We start from the raw sequence: 23473 nt of genomic DNA, 5'->3' as shown, positions 1-23473 counted from the left end.
ATAATGTTTGATTTTTTCCCCCCCTTTTGGTCTCAGTGTATTTGTGCATTTCACTATTCCTCTGAAGTCTGAGCAGAAGCAGCTAAAACTTCAACTTAAAGTTCTGGAATTCTTTCTCATGTCCTTTCTGCCTCCACAGCAACTGAAGTTCATGCACACACCGCACCAATTCCTCCTCCTCTGCAGCCCGCCTGCCAAAGAATCCAACTTCAGAGGAGCCAAAAGCCTCTTTGGAAGCACCTTTGCATTTCAGTGGGTATCCTTTTTCTTCTCATTATCCTTGTATATTACTGTGTTGCCACTGTGGTTTAACTTAAACGGAGTTGTCTGTGATTTGTTAAGTTGTCATCGCATTTGTACGCATATAGAAACATTCTGGTTATATTTTGTTTATTCAACATGTTACAATTTTTATTTTATACTTATCACGTAAGAAAGATAGTTTCCTAAAGACGGAAAATGATAATTAGAGTAAAATTTGCATAGCAAAGCATGTTCAAATAGATTTAGTATGTTTGAAGTAGCACTGTAATTATCTTTTGCATTATAAAGGCTTCTAATAAATTGCAGCGGCGTGGCTGTTACAGTTACCATGCCTGCAATTAATAATGAATAACAACCTAACTTTTATTCAATATTTTAATAATAAAATCATTTCAAGTTTAACATACAATTATGCACATTTTATGTATGTCTGAAAGCTGAATGTTGTTAATTTAATATTTAACTACTGTATAACTGAAGAGTACATAGACCAATGGCACAAATCCACCAGTATATATTATAACCTATGATAATTTGATTGTAAAGTTTTATTTTGTTGTGATTATTTAATCTCCCTTCTCAGTGGTTCTCACATAGAGAATTGGCACTCCATCCTGAGAAACGGCCTGGTTGTTGCATCGAACACGAGACTCCAGGTACTAAAAATAAAATAAGGCATGTTACGCATACTGGTAAATGTACTGTAGTAAAGCTGAAGTGTCACCTTCAAAGAAGTTTTTTATATGTTGATTTAAGGCTGTAAAACTGTGACAAAACATTCTACACAGAATAATTCTTGATGCAGATTAATACTTCAGTAATGCATAATAATATTGATAATACCTTCAAAATACTATTCAGTATAAATACATAAGCAGGGCACTTTCTGTTTCGTATCATTGGAAGTTTTGTTTCAGACTATGACCATAGATACTGTCACATGAGTAGAATGTTTCCTGCTGGACAGGAAGTTGACATAAATCCCCAGAGGTTCCTAAAGCTTGATATTGTTATGTAGCTCCATGGCGCCATCTATGGGAGTGGAATCTATCTAAGCCCATTGTCAAGCATTTCCTTTGGTTACTCAGGTGAGAGCCACAGTCAGCTCCATACCCTACACAAAATCATTTACAACACGGAGGGACATTTTTGTCCAACAGAGATTAAAATCATTATTTTGTATATGTAAGTTAAATACATAATAAACTGTAAGAACCAATATGAACGGAACAATGTTGCTACCTTTAAGGGAATGAAACTTTCAGCATAAAAATAAATTACTAGCAATTAACACTGTAAATAAGAACAGAAGGTGGGTTTGTAGTTGTAAATTACAGCAGTGCTGTCTGTTTTCGTAGGGATGAATAAAAAGCAGCAGAAAGTTTCTTCGAAGGATGACATGGCAGCAAGTAACAAGACCAACATTAACTTGCAGGTAAAAACCATATTAGTTAGAAGATGGTTAATGTGTATCTTGTGTGTATCTCAGAGCTACAGGAGGATGATGTGACACCTCATAGCTGAACAAGAAAGTGATTAATTCCCTTGGCCAGTTGAACTTTGTCTTCATCATGGCCTGCTAGTTTCTGTTGTACTGACACCCAGGCAGTGAGGGGTTGTGGTTGGAAACCTGCTGTAGACCTTGGCCCCATTACACTGCACAGGAAGAGGTGATTTTACAGCCTGAAGGTGAAACGCCTCTCGGGTGGTGGGTCTGCTCTGTTTCCTCAGTCACAGAAGAAGGGACACCAGCCGCAGTTCCTGCAGAGTCGGAACCTGAAGTGCATAGCCTTATGCGAAGGTACGAGCTCCGCCTCCTGGGGTGTGACGGTGCACAAGGGCGCCCGTGAACTGAATCAGTTTCCTCTTTTTACAGTTATTACTTCCCCTGATCTGCACAAGCACGGCGACATCTGGGTGGTACCAAACACAGACCACGTCTGCACCAGATTTTTCTTTGTGTGAGTACTGACACACACGACCCGTAAATTTAAACCAGTAATTTGCGCTATCCTTGATAACAAAACATGTTCTCACAATGTTACTGGAATGTTTTTTGAATGTTACAAACTTGCCACCACATAGCAGCAACAATATGAAAATAATATTTAATTTATGCATGGCAATCATTATTTTCATTTCACTAGATTTGTATAAGACAACTGGAAATGTCATGGGTGGCCTGGCTGTTTGTTTTTGTTTGCGAATGTCTTCACTGCTCTGGGGTAATTTAGACAGTGAATTATGCTTAGCATAAGAGCTGCTTGCACATACTCCAATTTAGTATTGTTTCCTGCTTATGGTGCTCCAATGTAAACCCAGACTCTTCACAAAAGACATTTAAATAAGTTGCAAAACTGCGAGCCATCCAGATTCTGACATAACTTGCATAAATCCATCTTCAGGGAGTTGTGTAAAGAACACACAGATTTTGATGAGTACTCTCAGGATAAGGTTATTTCACTTCTCATAAACGTCAGCCGATTTAGTCATAAACTAATGTTCCAAGAGGTGTTGAGATGGCAGTCATAATAACAGTGTTATCTCCACCAGATTGCAAAGCTTCAATAAATCAAATGGCAAAGATCCAGGTGTGCACTGTGTGCTGGCATTGTAATAGTGTGCTAGGGGCAGGGAAGGAGATATTAGCTAGAAATATTTTACAAAATGACTTTTTTGAAATTTTGTTAATTATGTTATTCTTCTCTTAGTTATGAGGACGGACAGGTTGGTGACACAAGCATCAACACACAAGATGCCTGTATCTACAGGGAGATCCTGCGCGTGATTGGCAATCAAACTGCCACCGGGTGAAGACGACCAATGCAATACCGCTGCCTGGCCACGCCCCCTTCAGTCTCAAAGCTGGCTTTTGAGCTGAAGACGTGAATCTAACGTGTTTTGTCAAAACCCAACGACATTGAACAAATTTGCATACATTTGAAATCTTAACAGCTACACTATTTATACCCCTGGTGTGACCACAGGTATTTACGTGGAAAATATGTAGCAAACAGTTTAGAAAGAATCATTTTGCAATGTTTATAAATAAAGGAAAAATACCATTTTTCAGGAACTTCCAGTTTGACAGATGGACTACTTAACTTTTGTAGTTAAAATTGAAATTGGTATTACACTTTGGCAAAAGTTTGAGAATTCTGGCAGACGTTGGGCCTTTGCAGGTAACTTTGCTATTCCTGTATAATAAGGTGCCATCAGACCTTGTTTACTAAGTGTTGTACATTTTTAATTTACAATGTATTTTCTGTATACTGAAGGTGTTAAAATGCACTTTAAACTTTTATTGTACTATATGTTTCAACTTAATCGTCATCTGAAAATGCCTTTTTCCATCTTAAGCTTCGTTTATGGGAAGAAAAATAAAAAAAACATTGGTGTTAATGTGTTGTTTAACAGAGGGTTTTGAATGTGAGCCTTCATTTGACGGCAAAAGTAAAGTCAAGATACAAGACAAGTAGGGCTGCCACCAGACTGGATGCAAGGTAAACCATACATACAGTTCAAAACGGGTGATAACGTCTTTATTTTGGTATATTTAAGTTGCTCACGTGTGTCTCTCATACGCGCTCACTAATTCTTGACAAGACAAAAAAACAGTTGTGAGAGACTCTGGCTAATTCCATAAGCTTGACTGTTCCTCTCCCACAACAATATAAATGTTCAAAGTTCTGTTCACTGGCAGCAACAACTGGTCTATGATTAACATTTCCATTGAGTCACTTTTCAGCCTAATCAACCTGAAACACTAGGGTTATTATCATAACTGAAAAGACCAGTTCAATCTAATGCAAAGAATGCAGTCATACTGTAAATAATTTACGCCCATATTCAGAGATCTGGAAAACGAAAACAAAACTTGCTTGACTTAATTTACACACGCACACACACTATTGTCAGTATGCTTAGTTACAGTGGCTGAATTGCCCAAAATGTTTTTGAGAAGGAAGAGGGATTTAGATATCAGCAATCTTTTGTATTTCTTGCTTTATTTACAAAAGTGTTTTAAATACAGGCTTACCTGTCAGCCCAGAGTTACGTGAATTTCCATGGCCTTTTGTCTGTACTGTGATTACATGGAATTTTCAAATTTCATAAACAGATGTTGATAAATGGCCACATAATAATAACATTATATATTCAAGTCAGAAATTCCCCAATGTTTTCTAGCCCATAATTCACCGGTTTTCTCTTTAGAGATTGGATGCATTCTGGTCTCTTTAGGTACAGCAATAATGAGCTTAAATCTGATCTTTCAGACTATATGAATTGTTAAGGTCAGGCAACTAATTGATTTGCTTCGAAACAAATAATTACATTTTCAAAGTTTTGTGACTCACACTAAATTTTTATTTGTATTAAAGCTAAGAATTGAACCTGGTCATAAAAAAAATGCAGCTCTTAATGCTGGAGTGTATAATCAATGCAAATCATTGTATATTTTCGAAATTCTTTTTTTTTTTTTTAATTTTTCAAATTCCAGTGTATCAAAGCTATTTATTTCATCATATCTACAAATTCCAGTGTACTGTATATTAATTGCAAATCAGCATTGGGTCATAGACTCAATCAATGTTACTCCTACTCTGTAAGATTTGCTTCTCCTGATGTACATATTATGCCTTGATATGAATTCAGTTTTCCCTTCCCCAGTGAAAGACCAGTAATAGCTTTTACCCATATCTAGATCCACTGAGAATGAGTATAGCAGCTACAAGACCTGTTATGATGGAGTGACAGAATTGGCCTTTCCCAATAATCGCCAGAGGACTGTTGGCTCTGAGTTCAACAACACAAGTCACCCGCAATCTTGGTTTTTATGATAACAAGCTTCCAGAGGGAGCTACATGTACTCATCTATCCTTTTAAATGACGTGTGTGATCACACTGGTCAAATGTGCCTGGAATAATAACAGTGGCAACTGAAATATACAATTAAGGGGGACAATTTCAATCAGTACATTAATGTGGATGTAAGATCATGTTAAGAATGCCAGTTGTTTGAATACAGAGGTTATTTATTTTTTATTACTAAGGTGCATATAATATCAAACACACAAAACTCCATCACTTTACCATTGTCAGCATGTCTGTATTACAAAACGTGTTCCATCCACTGACAGCTAATGTTCCCTTCAGCACAGGATTCAAAGAACAGTGCAGCTTTGTAAAGCCCCTCATCGTACCTTACACTGGCTTTTCCTTTAGACATAGAAATGCATTTTACTTTTAATCTGCGTATTTAGATGGAAAATTTGGTGCTTATCAAAATTAATTGATGCTTATCAAGTATCTAACATGATTTATAGATTTTATATTATTTTATTATTAGTTATTAGTAGCCTACTGCTAATTTCAATACTTAGGAGCCTATTTTTTTTTTTTGTTTTAGTTAAATCGTAAATGGAGAAAAATGGTAAACCTTAGTATGTTACACAAATGAGTGGACTTAGTATTTTGGTGAATTTGGTCGTCCAAATGTGGAAGAGCTTAACTGACTCCGTCCTGCCCCAGTATGCTTTAAAAAAGATAGTACTGGCTTTTTTAAAGAATGCACTGGTCATTTTATTTGAGTACAAAGAAGGAACACCTGAACTGAACTTATGCAGTACTGTTAGAAGCAACAACACAAAAAACGGAGAAAGATCATTTCTTGCTGTAATTTGGGGACTATAACTGAAAGGAACTTTGCAGCTATTGTGACACAAAGTGGCTAATCCCATTTTCAAAATTCCACATCGCACAAATTTTAATATTTATTTGATTTTAATTGTAACTGACTGCTACATTTATTTGGTTTTGTGGATTTTATTTTCCTCCTGCACAAATTGAAAATGTATGTGACTTTACCTTTGGTGCCTTATGGAAATTTATTCATGGCAAATATATGACAATACCATTTATATTGTAAATACTGCCACAAAACATGGAGGCCAAATACTCTGTCCTAGGTTTTTACAATCTTATCCTTATTTAGCAAAGCAAATCAACCCTTTCTTTTTTGAGCCATTTTGTTGTTTTGCATATAGCAGCAAACGTGTGTGTTTATGTTCATTAAATTCAGATTTGTTTAAAATCAACTGTCTTTTCCCTGTGCTTTATTTACAGTGACATATCTGTGTGCCTAAAACAAATTCACATTGTCCATTTTCCCCAACTAGAGATGGCAATGGTATTACAATACAACAAACTTCTACATAACTTGAATTAAGCAGATAACTTACACCCAAGATACACCCAAAACTGTAGACTATGTTTCATATATGACTATACAAAGGCTTCAATTGTGAAGTTGTGCCCACTTTCTTTGTAAAATAAAATACCAATTTCTCATTTTTTGAGTCTTTTCTTACAGTATATTTTGTAGAATAATCATTTTAAAGTCAATACAACTTCATTTTAAAGTGAAGCTCTTTCCAAAAAGAGTTTCACCTGCTCAGAACCATAGGGATCCATTATAACAGTCTGTGTGTGCTTGTGTGGTGGTTACCGGGAAGAAGCAGCAGAGGTTAATAAATTCCTTTAGCTTTCAGTTCGTCCTGCACGCGGTCCAGGTAATCAGGGTCAGGGTAACCATAGCTGCAACAAAACAAAACAAAAATGGAACCGCTTACTTAGGAGCGCTCGCGTCCATTGACTACTATAACTGATGCAGCATGACATTATTCTCAAATCTATGAAAAATGGTACTTCAGAAGCTAGAGTTTCCTTTACTGATTTCTGGCAAGCAATAGCTTGTTATGTGCCCATGCTATTTTTTCAGAAGTCATTCCGATCAAGTTCTTCCATGTTTCAAGCTTACTTGACGGGCCCTCCATTGCGGTTTGTTTTGTGGTGAATGTCGTTCCAGGTGACAACGTTACTCTTGCCGGTGGTGGAGGACTGTCCAACGGTGAAGATGAGTCTCTGTTCAAAGGCCCTCTCGAGGAGCTTCAGCACTTTCTTTCCCTCGCGGGAGTCTGGGAGGAAAGCTGTGCGGCTCGTGCCTTCGTATCTTTGGCCCGGATTGGGGTGCTCCTCCTGAGTGACAGCCATGCAGACCAATCAGAAATGCGCAACAAGCACTGTGCTTCAAATGAGAAATACATTAAGCACTCACAGCATAAATAAGACGGGTCAGAATTTTACCTCAGGCCCTCAAGGTCATCCCTGTGCTCCTGGGAACTTGAGAGACTTTAACCCTTTGAAGAATAGGTTTTTTGGATTTTTTTCTCCCCAAAATTCTAAGTCACTATTCTACAACTCCTTTGTTTCAATGGCCAGAATTGTTACATCGGTATTAGCATTTTCAGTTAATAACATTCTAACCACATATATGTGACCTAACGTGTCTGGTTCCCAATAACAATGGAATTCCTCCCTGCAGCATTCAAAGGGCCTCCTCCATTCTACCTTGTGTCAGTCATGGCATAGTTATTTGGCATGCATGATATGGAAATTCTAGAGTCGATATGAATAACTGCTGCCAGGCCATATTAGCTGATACTACTGTCTCTGTTAGATATTACAGGCCTACATAGCAGCACAAATTCAAGCTGCTACAATTTTTCAATATCCGTGGAAGAAGAGAAGCACAAATGTGCACTGACAAAGGAAAAAAGCAGCAAAAATGTAACAGATTCTGCTTAAAGTATTATTAAGCAAAGAACATGATTCTAGACAGCTACTAGGCTAAGTCTCTGTATACCTTTGCTTTGAGTCTGGCTGGTAAAATATAAAATTAAAAATAATAAGTTCAGATGACTATGATTATGCTATTGATTGAGCAGTACATTTTTTATGCATTGTTTCACTGGCACGTGTAAGCTATGTTGTGTCATCTTCTCAGGCATAGTCTTAGCATCAAAGTTTTTTCCTGGATTTCATATCCAGGTGAAAAATATGGATAAAATGTAAAGGTCAACAGGGACTCATAAATTTGCACATGTACCAACCATTCTATTAATCTGCTGTAGAGAAGTGACCCAGATGTGGTTATCAAGTCTGAGTGCTAGAAATTATGGCGAGTGAAAATATTTTATAATTTTAAAATATAGCCTGTTTGTCAACTATTGTAACCAAAAGTAATACCCTTCAGTATATACAGGTAATTTATCAATAACTGATACGACTAATATCAAAACTTTTGAAGAGAACTTATGTAAATTTACTGTTGCGCTTGTTAAGTTTATGACCCCGTTATAATTCCCCAAGTACACTTACCCCTTGAATTCCACTTGGTATTTCGTATCTGATGACAATTGACCCATACGAGTCATTTCCTGGTAAAGGTGCTTTGACAGTTGAGAATGTCATGGTACCATTTTCTGGCTGTGTGCCCTTCAGGTTACCATAGAGTATTCCACAAACTGGGCATGCAGGCTTTGACTCAAAGGCCTTGTTTAAACAGTCTCTACAAAACGAGTGCTTACACTGCGACAAAGTCTTCTTCTGTGATTCTTTTATTGCATCTAGACAAATCGGACAATTCTCTTCTTCTTGCTTCCGCTGATTCTGTGTCATCGAGAACCCAGATGCACCATCGACAGTGGTCTGTGACTGCCATCTGTGTTGTGTAGTAGGCCTTTGAGACATCGTACCCCCGTTCTTTAAAAAATCCTCGAATCTTAATGTGTCTGCGTAGCTGCCAGTCACTGAAATGCTGCTTGAAGCATAACTGCCCGAACTACTGCTTATCATAAGCTTTGGAAATTCACGTTCTATGTATTTGCGTTGGGTCACCTTCAATGTTGGGTCAATATCGAACGTCCTTGCTTTCAAGTCTGTTGCAATCTTCTGATAGAAAGTGATAAATCTCTCTCTTGCAAAAAGACAACGTTGAGCCATGTCTGTACTGTTTCCCAAAGGGTGAAAACAGACTTTATCTTTGGCTCCATTCAGTTGCAGAGAAACATTATTCCCAACCGTTCTATCAAGTTCCTGTGAATACTTTTGACTAATGTAGTCCATTACAACTCCAACCACCTCCACAGGTTCTATCTTTTGGGTAGAGCTGTGATCTTGATAGTCCTGGGTTTGATATTTGAGGTCAGTTGATCTCCTTAAGGGTGATAACTTCCAAAAAACTTCTTCTACTTCTTCAAATGAGCCTTTGAATTCATGGCACGTGCCTTTTGACTTCTCCAAACGGTAGTCATTAAGTACGTCAGACACCTTATCCCCACGTTGAACTGTTGTTAAATCAACAGTTAGAGTTACATCTGAAAATATCTGAAATGAAATTACAAAATGGTGAAGATAACATTGTAACACTTCCAAACGGTTAAAAACCATCCTAGTAATATCTGTAAGCAATTTAACTACAGAGCAGCTACGTTATGAATTATTAAAGCGTGCAGGCTGACCGGACGGTTCATGGCACACGCATGTTTCATTAGCCAGATAGATTATCGCAGGGATGCATGAGGTTATGACTGTTACCCGTGTGACTAATTTGACTGACAGTGAATCCCGGTTGAGGAATTCAAATTAAGAACATGGTAGCCTAGCTAATTTAATGTACATGAGTACGTTTTCAATGTTTCTTGAATGATAGCTAGACGTAACGTTACACTATCATTTACCTGGTGCAGCATAGGCTGAACGCGTTCATGCAAGCTGACAAAATTGCACATTTGCTTTTCTTAGAGATGCCTACCTATCTTGTTTTCCACATCATAACGCTGCACACTTAACATTACAGCTTGACCAACTAATACTTTAAACTTTATAGCCGTCCCGCTAACTGCTAGCTAAACGTCCCCCACCACCTTGGTTAAAAAAATAACTTGGATATTTACGTTATCACCCCATTTAAATTAGCAGGTCTAGGCTATCCCCAGTGAACATTTATGTGGTGAAAGACGGCGAAAAACCGTTTGCATTTGGTTGACATTTTAAGTTTTCTAGCCGATCAGGACGTAGCCAGGGTAACGTTATTTCCACGTGAACCCTGAGCTATGGTGCGGTTATCATTGCCCGTTTATGCCAAAACTGTCAACAAAACTCTGGGCGTCTACATTCGCGCTTTTCTGAGTAGACACGTCACCACGCGATACATACCTTGTTTATATATGGATTTGCCATAATCGGAAGGTTCAAAATCCGTTGCTAAAACGATTAACTTTCGTTTCATACAACGTTTGTGTTGTAGTACGTCAGTTACGATGATCCAAGCAATGGTGGATTAATCAAATGTCCATGCTTAAATTTCATTTGACCAACTAGGCTATAGGATCCAGCCGCACACTATGCTCACAATAGGCCTATTTCACAAGATGGCGACCAAAACCGGATGTAGGGATACTTTGTTTCTGGTTACCGTTGCTACGGACGCAAGTCCATTTCTGACAGCGAAAAATTGAGCCTAAACAGCGACGTGTTCTCACAGTCCCTGATAGCTCTGCTAACGTTCACTGTCCGATGTTATCCGCATTGTCGAAGCATTGCCAGTGAACGTTAAGCGGTCTAAACTGGACAAGGGCTATAAATTCTTTTTTGAGAAGTTTATATTCGGTTATGAAGGTAAGTATAACGTTAGCTCTGGTTCACCAGAAAGCTAAATAGCTAGCTTGCTAACCACATCAAGTTAGCCGATTAAAGAGATGTTTCACTTCGACATAACAAATTCTTTTCTGGAGGCGACTCCATTGTGTTTTCGTAGCGTGAAGCAACATCTGCTGTCCGTTAACAGCGTCTCTGTTCCTCTCGGTTGTCCCAAAAATGAATGAATAGGGAGCCTGACAACTGTGAGGAAAAGCGATTCTGTTAACATTGACGGTCAACAGGGGAGGCAAATGCTATGTAAGTACAATGTTAGGCTCCACAAAATTACTTATGTTATTATACCGAAGTGAAATATCTCTGAATTAAGTTTTGTACTACCGTTACTATTTTGTGACATGTTGTTTGTGCTGTACTTGTTCTAATAAAGATTTATATTGCTTGTCAGATCGCCTGTGTAATGGTGTTCAGTTCACTACCGAGCTGTTTGTTTTCATCGCTGATAAAAACTACCCACACATTTTTAAATCAGCTGATATCTTAAGTAGGCTTGTCGCGATGTCCGTCAATACATTTTGTAATTACAATTAACAACTAAAATAAACGTGCATCTGCAGTTTCAACATTGAATATCCAAATATGTGCTTGCTAACAAGCTAGCTGGCTAAAACGTAATTTGCTAATCATAACATAACATATAGCTCGCTAACTGATTTTATGACATTCCAAGTTCCAGCGCACACCAAACTACGGAGGAAGAGGTCTGCATGCTATTTCGCCGAGGCTCTCAACCAGGCGAACGTTTCCCTGCTCCTGTTTACAACCTGAGGCACTTCTCCAAAGCGCGCAAAGAGTACAGATGAGCTGCTTAAACTCTGAATAACTCGCGATGTCGGTGTTTGAGGTGCTTGGCTAAGTTAGCTGGCTAGATGCGTTTCCTCATTCAGTTTGAAATGAGCAATGACAGTGTTTCCAAACGCGTTTTTGACAATGTTGTCTTGATTATATAACCAAGGGCAAAGTATTCATACACATGAATTATTATTTTTTTGTTTCTCAAAGAGTGGTAGGGCCTATGTTTGGTGGAACTGTCATGGCAGGCGCACTGCCGCTAGCCATCTTTACCTGTTATGAATTGTTTTCGTGTTTTTAGCCGTTCTCAAGCAGGCCAACTCAGACTAGAGTGCGGTACGAAAATGGAAAAAACTAGAACTGTTACAATCACTAGGCCTGTTTGATTTTGATTTGTACTTTGTACTCTTTGCGCGGTTTGGAGAATTGCCTCAGGTTGTAAACAGGAGCAGGGAAACGTTCGCCTGGTTGAGAGCCTCGGCGAAATAGCGTGCAGACCTCTTCCTCCGTAGTTTGGTGTGCGCTGGAGCTTGCCATTGAGCCATAACACGGTCTTCTGTCGCATGCTGCAGCAAGGGTTTCTATGAAACTCGCTGGTTAAGAGATTATTTTCTATTTCTCTAGCTCTTTGGGCCATTCCCTGTGAAATTTGGTGCCCCTACTTGAAAGGTCCTAATGCCAAGAAAATAAGGACCCCTTAATGAAGTCCGAATTATTGCCTCATTCAAATTTTAATTATTTAGCATTTTTGTTTGCTTATCCTTGATTGTACTGTCAAATTTTACTGATGCTAATGTTAAACTTGTTTTTCTCACTCAGTAGCCCATGAAGAAAAAAAAGAAATTATTCAAAAAGTAAAAACGGCTGTCTTGTGATATGCCTGATTATAAACCGAGTTATATATATATTCAGAATTGTAATTTATATATTCAGAATTGAAGTTATATATTCGGAAATTGAATTTATATATTCGTGAATTGTACTTATATATCCAGAATTGAATTTATATATTCAGAATTGTAATTTATATATTCAGAATTGAAGTTATATATTCGGAAATTGAATTTATATATATATTCGGGAATCGTACTTATATATCCAGAATTGAAGTTATATATTCGGAAATTGAATTTATATATTCGGGAATTGTACTTATATATCCAGAATTGAATTTATATATTCAGAATTGTAATTTATATATTCAGAATTGAAGTTATATATTCGGAAATTGAATTTATATATATTCGGGAATTGTACTTATATATCCAGAATTGAAGTTATATATTCGGAAATTGAATTTATATATTCGGGAATTGTACTTATATATCCAGAATTGAATTTATATATTCAGAAATTGGTTATATAATCAAGACAACATTGTCAAAAACGCGTTTGGAAACACTGTCATTGCTCATTTCAAACTGAATGAGGAAACGCATCTAGCTAGCTAACTTAGCCAAGCACCTCAAACACCGACATCGCGAGTTATTCAGATTTTAAGCAGCTCATCTGTACTCTTTGCGCGCTTTGGAGAAGTGCCTCAGGTTGTAAACAGGAGCAGGGAAACGTTCGCCTGGTTGAGAGCAGAGACTGTAAAAAACCCAGATAGCATGTCTGTGAAATGGTCCCAATCAGATCAAGCCATGAATGAAAAGTGTCCTGAACCTCAAGCCACCATTATTCCACGGATTAAAAACCAGTCTTAATCTCAAGGATTAAAGCAGGTCAATGGCAGGAAGCTAAAAACATAGTGTTATTTATGTATTTATTTATGTATTTATTAATTAATTAATTAATTAATTAATTAATTTATTTATTTATTTATTATTTATTATTTATTATTATTATTATTATTATTATTATTATTATTATTATTATTATTATTATTATTATTGGTTACACTGAAAAAATGAAATGAACATCTGTTAAAGTACTGAACCAGATCAAGTTATTGTTTAAGCTCTGAACCTGCAAACAATGCAGACACGGAAGGTTTCATTTAAACCAAACAAATTATGAGGGACCACTGTCTACAATTCGATTGGGTAAATTCAATCGATTTGTTTTAGTGTACATTTAGGATTGCTGTATTACCTTTCTGTCCCATGCAAGTTTTAAGTGTTTCTTATTTACTTCTTTTTTGTCCGTTTGCACAATTGAATATTATGGCATATACATCCTAGCTGTTTTTTTTTAATTTTTTTAATTAATGTTTTTTGAAAATGAAAACATAAGAGGGCTCAATTGTTGCTTATTTGGTAGGAATACTGCATTAGCAATTCTTCAGTTACACCGATAGAGGGCAGCATAGGACTACATATATTGTTCAGGAAATAATTAAATAACAGTCTATACAGAACCCCTAGGTGGTGAAATACTCACAAAAAAAAAAAAAAAAAAAAAAAATGGACATCAGCCTTATTTATTGTATGAAATAACCACGTTTTATCTACGCATGTCTCCATTGCGTCCAGTTTCACGAAACTGGAAATCTACAGATGAATGAAGTCGTTCATAAAATAAACGTGAGCTGGTAGAGCAACATACACATTACTGTTCTTTGAATTAGGCTTTTTTCATTAAACCGAATACATGTTTGAGCATGTTTAACACCAGGACATGTTTGAGCCAAATAAAATGTTTTCCTCCTCTTTATATTACAACGTCTGTATTTTCTGACGCGTGAGAGTGGCTAAATGCATTTCTTTGTGGATTAGCTTTTAACCGTAACCGTCGCCAACAGAGTACTGCAAGGCAGAAAGCTTTATGTAAATCGTCGGTTTGCCTGCCACCGTTTTCTATTCTGCTCCTAATGATATGGTGCTCCGATAACTTAAAATTAATTATACGGTACTCGACTAGGAGTGAGGCTGTGCAATTGAAACGGTTCAGTATTCAGAGAACCGGCCACCTGCAGAAGGACGCACTGAAAGATATAAATTAATTTTTTCATAAGAAGACTACAAGACTCGACGATAATTTTTTTTGGAAACGTTTTTTTTAAAAAATGTTTAAATCCTGTCTGGATGTTAAGGGGATGTCGTTTATCGCAAAAGGTATGCCACGGGACTGTCATGACAGACCAACTTTCTGAAAACCTGATTATATTGTAAAGAACTGCCTAGTTTGGACTGTTTATCAAGACCAACTCAACATATTCCAGTCAGGCCTATTGCTATGTATACCGGGGAATCAGGTGGTACTTCAGTTTATGTATTTATATTAAAAATCACATATTTAATTATCGTAAGTAACCTAATAATAATCAACTTTGAATATTACAATAATATTTTTTGCGCAAGTATGCTTTCTTTTTTGAAAAGTAATACTACATTTTTCCCCAAGTGCATGCTGTACCAAGATATAGCTATTTGCTGTTTTTTCCTGTTCTTTTTACTGAAACTTAGGACGTTTTAAATGGCACGAACCAGGCAGAAGCGAACTTTTATTGACCTTGAACAAGACAAAAGGCAATAAGCTTGTGTTTGAATTTTCTTACCTATAACGTACTTACGTTAAGTAAATCACAGTAAACATAGCCTTGGTAATTTTTTCTTGATTGTATTTTAGCGAACAAACGCCATTATCAAAATAATGTTGTCACATATATCGAACAGATTTAAAGCACTGAATGGTAATATGTATCCTCTGTAAGTCTCTAGAACATTTTTGTCTGCAATGACGTTCTTGTATTAAAAAACAAACAAACAAACAAAAAACCACTTGACAGCTTTTGAAAAATGTAACGAGACTTTTCCTGAGATAGGGAACAATCCATTTAGTGGCTCGAAGTATTTTATTATTATTATTATTATTATTATTATTATTATTATTATTATTATTATTATTATTATTATTATTATTATTATGAGGGATTTCAAGCTATTATGAGGGTGTCATGAGGAATATGTTTTTCTGCAATTGTACAATCTGCGTTTTAACTCCGAAATATGTATCTTTTATAACCAGTTATTGCTGCCAAACTATTTATCGCAAACTATACATAGAAAGCAGACGATATAGGCTACACTTGCACTGAACTGTTGAGCGGCAGCATGAGGGTTTTTTATTTTATTTTATTTTTTCAGAACTGCATAGGTATAAACTATGTTTTACATTAATATTCATTCATTCATTCATAATATTTATTTAAGTACAGTATTTATTCATTGTTTTCTAAACACACGTATATGATGAATTTTGGCTCTAGATATGTATAAGCTTGTGCGTTTGAATTTGGATCTTAAAACATTAATCTCGAGTAGGTTAAGCAAGAGATTATGCACAGTGTCAAGGGATTACTCATTTACAGAAGACAGATGGGATTGTATTTTAACAGATAAATTAAAAATTGGGACTAGGCAAATATGCAGTTTATTTTAACAATGAAATGAAAAAACAAGAAGCAACACGAATAATAATAATAATAATAATAATAATAATAATAATAATAATAATAATAATAATAAATGCATTTTTCGTTGTTCTCTATTTAGTTAATTACGATAGTCTTGCTGCGGCTATACGACTATCAAAAACAATCAAACAAAGAACCAACCGGTACTCATTTACATGGCATGGAGACGGTAAAATACAGCTGGTCGATTCAATTCGCTTCATTTCGAACTCGATATCATTAGCCCACAATTATTATGACAGTAACAGTCCTACTAATGACCTGTTTTAGAGGCGAACGAACGTGACATAGCCTATTTCATGTAGTCAGCCTATCAGATGTTACTTTGAAAATAGGCCAGCATATGGGCAGAAATAAGAGAAGCATTATTTTGATTTGTCTTGACATGGTGGCAGATTTATAGATCTCCTCCTTATTGATCTGAGAAAGTCTCTGGATATCACGGCATCCTATACTACACTAAGGCGCATACTCTGTAAATGCTTTCACGGTATCATGCGAACAGAGTACCCCGTTGCGCATGTATGCAACGTATTTCATGTAAAAGAGAAGAGAAAAAGCACACACGACGGATAGCTTTTAGAATAAAAGTAAAAGGCCACAAGTGTGGATTTAATGGCAGTGAAAGTATTATGTGGAATCGGATTGAGGGAGATTTAGACATCTGTCAAATGCAGCCAATATAATTTACATTAGTAATATTGAACTAAGAAAGACGGCGGCAGATCCAGAAGGATTAAGAGCAATACATAATCTGATCACAGTAAATCTCAGATGCTTGAAAGCATGTAAAATGAACAATGAGGATGACAGCAAGGACGCAATTCAAACATGCTTTTTATAGTAGCTAGAATTTGAAATCCCTTTTACATTGCAAGATGGAAACATAAAGTAACGGATTATATTTTTTTACAAGATGACATGACCATTTTAGATGGTGTAAATTATTGACATTCCACATTCTCGTGTATCCACCAATTTGAATTTACCAGTTATAATAGGACTCTGTATAACATGCTGTATTGAATTGGATTTGCAGACAAAAAAAATTGTTCTTTGATCGCAGATGTATTTATTTGCTTATGTATCATCAGTGTATATATGGGCGTTAGTTCAGCACATCAGAGCAATAGCCTATCGTCTGTAAGACGCGCAAAGAGATATATTTAATTCCTTAAACGTTTAGAAAGCAGTCGTATTGCCTTTTTGTTGGGGAAAAAACGTCCACAATTAGCCAGTGTCAGTGACTGAACCTTGAAGTAAACGCTGTGCTTGTTTGCGGGATATTGTGGTAGGTTGATTATACGAAAACACGCAGAGCTCGATTCGCAAATTGGAAAACCTCGTAGCTGAATAGGTTAATTCACCAGTTTCGAATACCAAATCAATTCGCACTAATGTGGTGTTTGAAGCTAACTAGCCTATTACTATAGGGTTTGCCGTGCAAAATGTAATAGGGAAACGGACATCTCAAAACTAGCACTAATCTTAACGTGACACGTGACGTTTAGGGTATAATTAGGCTGTGACAGGCTAAGCAAATATTTTCAAAAATGGTTCGTTATTATTCCGCATTCAATACCGATAGCCTACGAAACACAGGTAACTGATTTTTGGTTAAGATAAAAAACAAAACAAAACAAAAAAAAAAAAAACAGTACAAATTGTAAACATTACACCAAATGTAGCAAGTCATTCCCAAAAATGCATTTCCACAACATCATACGCTTACGCAGTGACCTCCGCCTTACGTAGATTATGCCCTTCACACGCGCTGAATGCAAAAACACAACCTCCGAATGATTATGCTTGGCTAGTTGAATGGATTTACAACTGTTGTTCTGCGACAGTTCGGGTAGAAAAGATTTTGACTGTAGTGTGATTTCATCACTCAGGTTGGGTAAAGGCACCGGTGGACTTCATCAATTCAACTACCTGACCTTCGTTGGGACAAATGACAAAATGATAGTATAATTTAGTACCTACATCTTCCCACACAATTCCATCAGGTCCCCAACGTAAAAAAAAAAAAAAAAAAAACCTTAATTCCTTGAAGAAACGAGTTTATTTTTAAATAATTTTTGATAGATTGACAAAGACAGATGTAATCACAATTAATTATCTATGGAAGTCTATGGAAGCAACACAACAATATACATCAATACAAATATGCATTTATGTCAAAGGATGTCAAAGGATTCACAAAGCCATAGCTGAACTTCCATATTTAGGCATTATTTCCTAACTGAAATGACTAAAGGAGAAAAGATTATATTTTGGGGTTCCACAGATATTGGGGGATAAACCGTACTGATATCATGGATTCTTTAATAAAATAGCCTACCTGTATGAGTCATTATCATAAAATATTCCAGCGGCTACATGAACACAACGGGCGAAATCTCAGGTATGCCCCAGAAACTTTAATATGAAAAAATATCATCGCTTTTTTGCCCTTGGATGTACAGATACCAGTTATAAGAAATAGAGCTGTTCACATTTAAACCTAGGAGAGGAATTTCAGAGGTGAATCTCCGGAACTTTTAAGTCAAGGGGAGCTCATTTGTCATATTTATGAACGTACAGATATTTTATAAATGGAGATGCATGCTTGTGATACACTGATACTGTATGAAACGATTGAATGTGATAAGAAATAATATCAGATTTCTTCCAAAAGACAATATTATTTTTTCTTTTACTTTTAAGTGAATGTACTGTCATTGACTGTTTCTAACTATGCTGTTTCTAAAGATGTATCTTTGTGGTAAGGTCATGTCAGTATTCTGAATTATACCTCCATATTTCTTGCTAGACACAACAACAGGCTATTTATAGCGGTGTAATCAATTGAATTGTACTTTTATCATTAAAAAGTTATTTATGCACAGTAGGTGAACAAGTTATATTTATGCATGGTGGGAAATCTCATCAAGCAATAAACAGGGGATGATCTATCCTCTTCAGTGCATACGGTTTTAGAGTAATACATATTTCCCTACTAGTCAGCTTCACAACTAAGCTTTTTTAGTGAAATAGAAGTGCCAGTTTATCTGGTCAAAGGTAAGGCTCCCTTTCTCTCTACTTTTAAAAACGGTTCTATCAGAAGTAGCACTTCTGCCACTGAATTATTGCTGCTATATGCTTGTCACTGAAAAGCTCAGCCACGGTCAGCAACTGTTAAAGAGGCATAAGATCTGCCAAAATGCATGTTGGGTGGGAATGACCTAAATGCTAGCACTTTCCTGTCTCACACACTGGCCAATGAACAGGGGTTATATTGAACTAATCTGCTTGCTTTTTTGGTCATTAAAATTAATTGAAAATTCTTTAAATTGACCAAGCACATAAAAATGGACGGCACAGTGACATAATCATGAATACTCTCCTTTTTAAAATGAAATGAAATAAAATAAAATCAAATAAAAGTTGATTTTTGACTGCTAAAAGGGCTTTGCCATTGATGCGATCTCTCATAATAAAAATGTCTTTACTAATAACCTATGAACATAGTTAACATGAATCATTCCACCTGTGCAGATACCTTACATTAACTTAACCTGTGTCTGCTACTATATGGGATCCACTGAATGTATTAAATCACAAGAATTCATTTTGTCATAAAATATGGGACTGGCAAAACATTTGAAAAAAAAAAAAATGGACTTAAGGCAACTCAGATGCATTTAAACTATAAACACGTTTAAACGGCTGGCGTTTGTTGGCACTAACAGCCTGAAGTGTGGAGGTTTATGGCCGAGGGGCTGGATTAAGTGAGCAGTCTGGAGGCCCAGCGGGCCAGTGCAGCTGGCGGCATGGAATGGCGGTACAGCACCAGAACCAAGATGGTGTGAATGACGACCGGTCACTTAAGAGCCTCCCATCCAGCACTCAGGGACCTTGGTCACAAGTTCAAGGGGATTAGGGCGTTTTACTCTGGGCTCAAAGAAGCATGCATGTCCGTAACATGCGTTTCTGTAACAAGGCCTTTCCCGCTGAACAATAATGAAATAATAAGGAAATAATGCTGATGATCCAGAAAGGTAACAGTTGCCGGGACACGTCCATACACACTGGTTTCCCAAGGTAAGTTGGGGAAATTGATGAAAACTTTGAGAAAAGCAAGGTCTAACCTACTTTCCCAACTGAGAAAATGAAGACATTAATGGGGATTTGTTTACAAAATCATTAATAAAGTCAAATATGTTGATCTGTTATCGTACAGTGCAACAACAGAAAAAGCAGTATTGTTTTTTTTGGCACTCTCTGAAATAAATGCAGGTCAAAGCTAGGAAGAGTCATTAAGATGTAAAGTATAAACCAGAATGTTATGTCATTTTATTATTCTTTTGGGAGTTATGTTTTGGCCTGGATGTGGCTACAGATGAAAGTTTTGATAAAAAGCTGAGGTCCATCTGTCCTCTCTCATGGTTTCCCCAGGGCTAATGAGAACTCCATTCCTCTCCAATGTGACATTCATTGAAAGAGAACTTGAAAACTTCATTTTAAGGTGACGAAATAATACACTGACGAATGCTGTGTTTAGGCTAATGCAGACCTTAAAAAAAAACATGGAGAAAAATGGAGAAATAACTACTTATGGATTTCCCTCAACGAGACGGCACTCAAAAAGAGCCCTAAGCCAAACAAATTAAGCTTTCTCTGACGACAGCTTCAGGACTGGCATAAACCAGCGCGGCAGAAAATTTCCATGGAAACCATAATAAATGCAGTGCCAAAACTCAAACTTAGCCTCTGCTCCCCCCCACCCCCCCCCCCCCACCCCCCACCCCCCACCCCGTCTTGCTCAATCTAGCAAAAGGATGTACACAAATAAAGAATGGTCATGCATAGGAAATCATTTTTCAAAAACAGTTCCATGTTTTGGGCATTGATAAAGGTGGAAGGTTGACAAATAGACAAATGACAATTTTTTTTGGGGGGCGGGGGTGGTTCTTGAGTAACAGTTCATCAATGTGGCAGAATTGCAGATTACTCTTCCTTCAAACTACACAGTGTTACTAAGAGAGTCTCTCATGCTCAGACAAATTACAAAGCATGTCTGGGAGTGTAAATATCTCTTATTATCACAACTCTTGCTGAATATATCTTTGTAAATGCAAGGTCATTGATTCATAAGAAGATATTCAACCCTTTAAGCTATGAGATCACAAATGTGATTAGAATGTTCTGAACTGAACATTCTAATGGTGATGTAACAATCACTGCTAGTAATTGCAAGCAATGGACAATGGGCTTCAGAATTTTTCAAAAAAAAAAAAAACTTTCCAAAAAATCTATTTTGAAAGGGTTAATTTCTCCTTCAGTTCCACAACCATATTTGCGCTCATGCTTTATAATAGTTCTGCCCTCCACAACCCCAGTCTGCATGTTTCACAAAATCAGGAAAATTCAAATTAACCTTCAGTGCTTGTTGGTGCTGAATTTTATAACATGTACTCAGGGAATAAAAGTCAAACAGTTTTTTTATAGTTTTTTTTTTTTTTTTTGGTGTAGAACAGTCATGCAAAATGTATTTCAGAGGGATTACAGTTGTCCACCCCAGGAGAATATTTTTAACACTTGAGTTTGTAGTTTCTAATCCTCTGTGTGTATTTGACTCCTCTGTGTGCATTTCACTGTGCTGACAGTTTGAGGTTAGCTCTAAAAAAGCAGACATTGTATTTGTAAGTGGACTGAAGGGAGAACTAGTAATATTGAAGGAATTATAAAGCATAATCTTGTGCAAAGTTGAGGCCATAACATTTCACTGGTATTGTTGCTGTCGATCCTAAAATTAAAAAGAATAAAAAAAGTAATTTTGTGCTACTAATATGAAAAAGGTAAAACCCTTCCTCTCCCTTAAAAAAGATATTTGCATAGTTAGCAAGAAGTTTTCAAATTTTCTAAATTTAAAAAATTAAAAATTTAAAACTTAATTTGTAACAGTATTTCTTTTATTGCTTTTGAGCCAAATCGGTGGTTCTTGTCGATCGGTGTGTGAAATCCAGATGGACAGATTATGGTCAAATGCAAATGAGAGTAATGGATCTGATAAAGGAAACCCTGTTTTAAAGATTAAGTCATCTGGAGGAAGGAACAGCTTATGTCTTGCAGCCACGTTGTTGTACTTTTTTTGCATGTGATAAATCTTCTGGTGTGAACTTCAGCTCCCAGTTCCAGCTACCTTTTTTTTCTGTGTCGGTTTTTTAATGAAGTAAGTATTTCAACTTAGCTGTCATACACAACCTAATATCAGTAAAATCTGCTGTTGAACTGCAGAGGAAAGAAGATGTCTGAAGACACATGGAACATCACAGATGAACCCGGGGAGAAATACTTTTTACACGAAGCAGAACGGAAAACCTGATGCCCATGGAAACATACACACACGCACGCGTGTGCATTTGCACCTGATGAAATTTATTTCTGACAGACGGCCATATGAGTCATGACCTTTACTCCTATTAAAGTGTTACTGACTAAATAAAGGAAGGGGCCTGTGTTCAGTTTAGCATGCTGTAAACTGCTGTCCATTTTCTTTCCATAATATATATATATAATAAATATGTTATTATTATTATTATTATTATTATTATTATTATTATTTCTTACAAACGTGTTTTATTAAATAATACATTTTTTTTTGGAGATAGAAGGTATTGGGATTATAATACCTCATATGTAATTGATTTCAGTATTATTCATTAATTTAACTTTACATGACAAAGGATGAGAAATAATACATTTATAGCTGAAATTCTGGATAATTGCTGGTAATCCATCGATAGACAAATCCTTCCTGCTAGAGTGGTCTGTATGAAAGGGTTCAGTGGGTGAAGGCACGGCACTAGAGACAGGTACTAAGGTCTAAGGCAAAGCCTTGTCAGAGTACTGAGACAGCAGTGGCTACAGCTGAGAGGGATACAATAAAAGTTAATGTCGTACACAGAACAGTGACTGGCCAAGGAGGAGAGCCACTTCATATTAAAACTTTAAACAGGATCCTGGTAAACACAATTTAAATGGAAAGCGTTAATCTACAACCTATTTCAGATCAGAAATGGCATTCATACCCTTTTTTTTGGGGGGGGGCTAAACTGCTTTCCCAAAGATGATTATATTTTCACGCAGTGCACTGTGCATTTTACTCCAACATAGTATATATAATTCCTATTGGACTAAATATAAACTCTGTTTGGATTTTTATTTATTTATTAATTAATCGCAAATAGAAGTTTTTTTTGGGTATTACATGAAGGATAATCAGAAAATGTAATCATAGGTTGTTGGTGGAGTTTTCAGGATGTGAATTTTTCGGAATGTACTTTAAGCTGGACATAACAGGTAGACAGTTTAAGTCCCTGCCTTGTATATGTGGCCTTCATGTTATGAAAGGATGACTTTCAATGTGGGTGAAGAGTTCAACGGCACTTCATT

At 36.6% G+C, this 23473-nt stretch overlaps 2 protein-coding genes across 4 annotated transcripts in view; one reads left to right on the top strand and one right to left on the bottom strand.

Annotated features, from left to right (window-relative positions):
- parp8 (poly (ADP-ribose) polymerase family, member 8) overlaps positions 1–3666 on the top strand; it is a 44861-nt gene extending 41195 nt beyond the window's left edge. For both annotated transcript variants that reach the window (XM_064296693.1, XM_064296695.1), the window contains exons 20-26: positions 140–252; positions 848–920; positions 1283–1352; positions 1623–1699; positions 1996–2065; positions 2141–2225; positions 2976–3666. In XM_064296693.1, the coding sequence (XP_064152763.1) occupies positions 140–252; positions 848–920; positions 1283–1352; positions 1623–1699; positions 1996–2065; positions 2141–2225; positions 2976–3078 (591 nt within the window). In that variant the 3' untranslated portion in view covers positions 3079–3666. The remainder of the gene's footprint in view (positions 1–139; positions 253–847; positions 921–1282; positions 1353–1622; positions 1700–1995; positions 2066–2140; positions 2226–2975) is intronic.
- On the bottom strand, positions 2976–10646 carry si:dkey-3h3.3 (uncharacterized protein LOC100144568 homolog). Of its 2 annotated transcripts, none has more exons than XM_064296697.1 (4): positions 10324–10646; positions 8485–9492; positions 7085–7302; positions 2976–6861 (listed from the first exon to the last, which is right to left on the bottom strand). In XM_064296697.1, exons 1-4 carry the CDS (start codon positions 10345–10347, stop codon positions 6792–6794), a joined length of 1320 nt encoding a protein of 439 aa, XP_064152767.1. In that variant the 5' UTR covers positions 10348–10646; the 3' UTR covers positions 2976–6791. The 2 variants fall into 2 exon arrangements, with proteins under 2 accessions (XP_064152767.1, XP_064152766.1); XM_064296696.1 differs by lacking the exon at positions 10324–10646 and adding an exon at positions 9846–10227.
- Positions 10647–23473: the final 12827 nt, after the last annotated feature.

Source organism: Anguilla rostrata, chromosome 10 (genome assembly GCF_018555375.3).
Source record: "Anguilla rostrata isolate EN2019 chromosome 10, ASM1855537v3, whole genome shotgun sequence".
NCBI classification, from domain to species: Eukaryota; Metazoa; Chordata; class Actinopteri; order Anguilliformes; family Anguillidae; genus Anguilla; species Anguilla rostrata.
This window is presented reverse-complemented; position numbering and strand designations above follow the sequence as displayed.

Excerpts from the sequence above, each read along its gene's own strand:
- si:dkey-3h3.3 (XM_064296696.1), bottom strand. The coding sequence starts at position 9,896 with ATGTGCAATTTTGTCAGCTTGCATGAACGCGTTCAGCCTATGCTGCAC. Across the intron at positions 7,303-8,484 it reads TACCAAGTGGAATTCAAGGG|GAGGAGCACCCCAATCCGGG; the intron begins GTAAGTGTACTT and ends GCTGTCACTCAG. Across the intron at positions 6,862-7,084 it reads CGCAATGGAGGGCCCGTCAA|CTATGGTTACCCTGACCCTG; the intron begins GTAAGCTTGAAA and ends GTTTTGTTGCAG.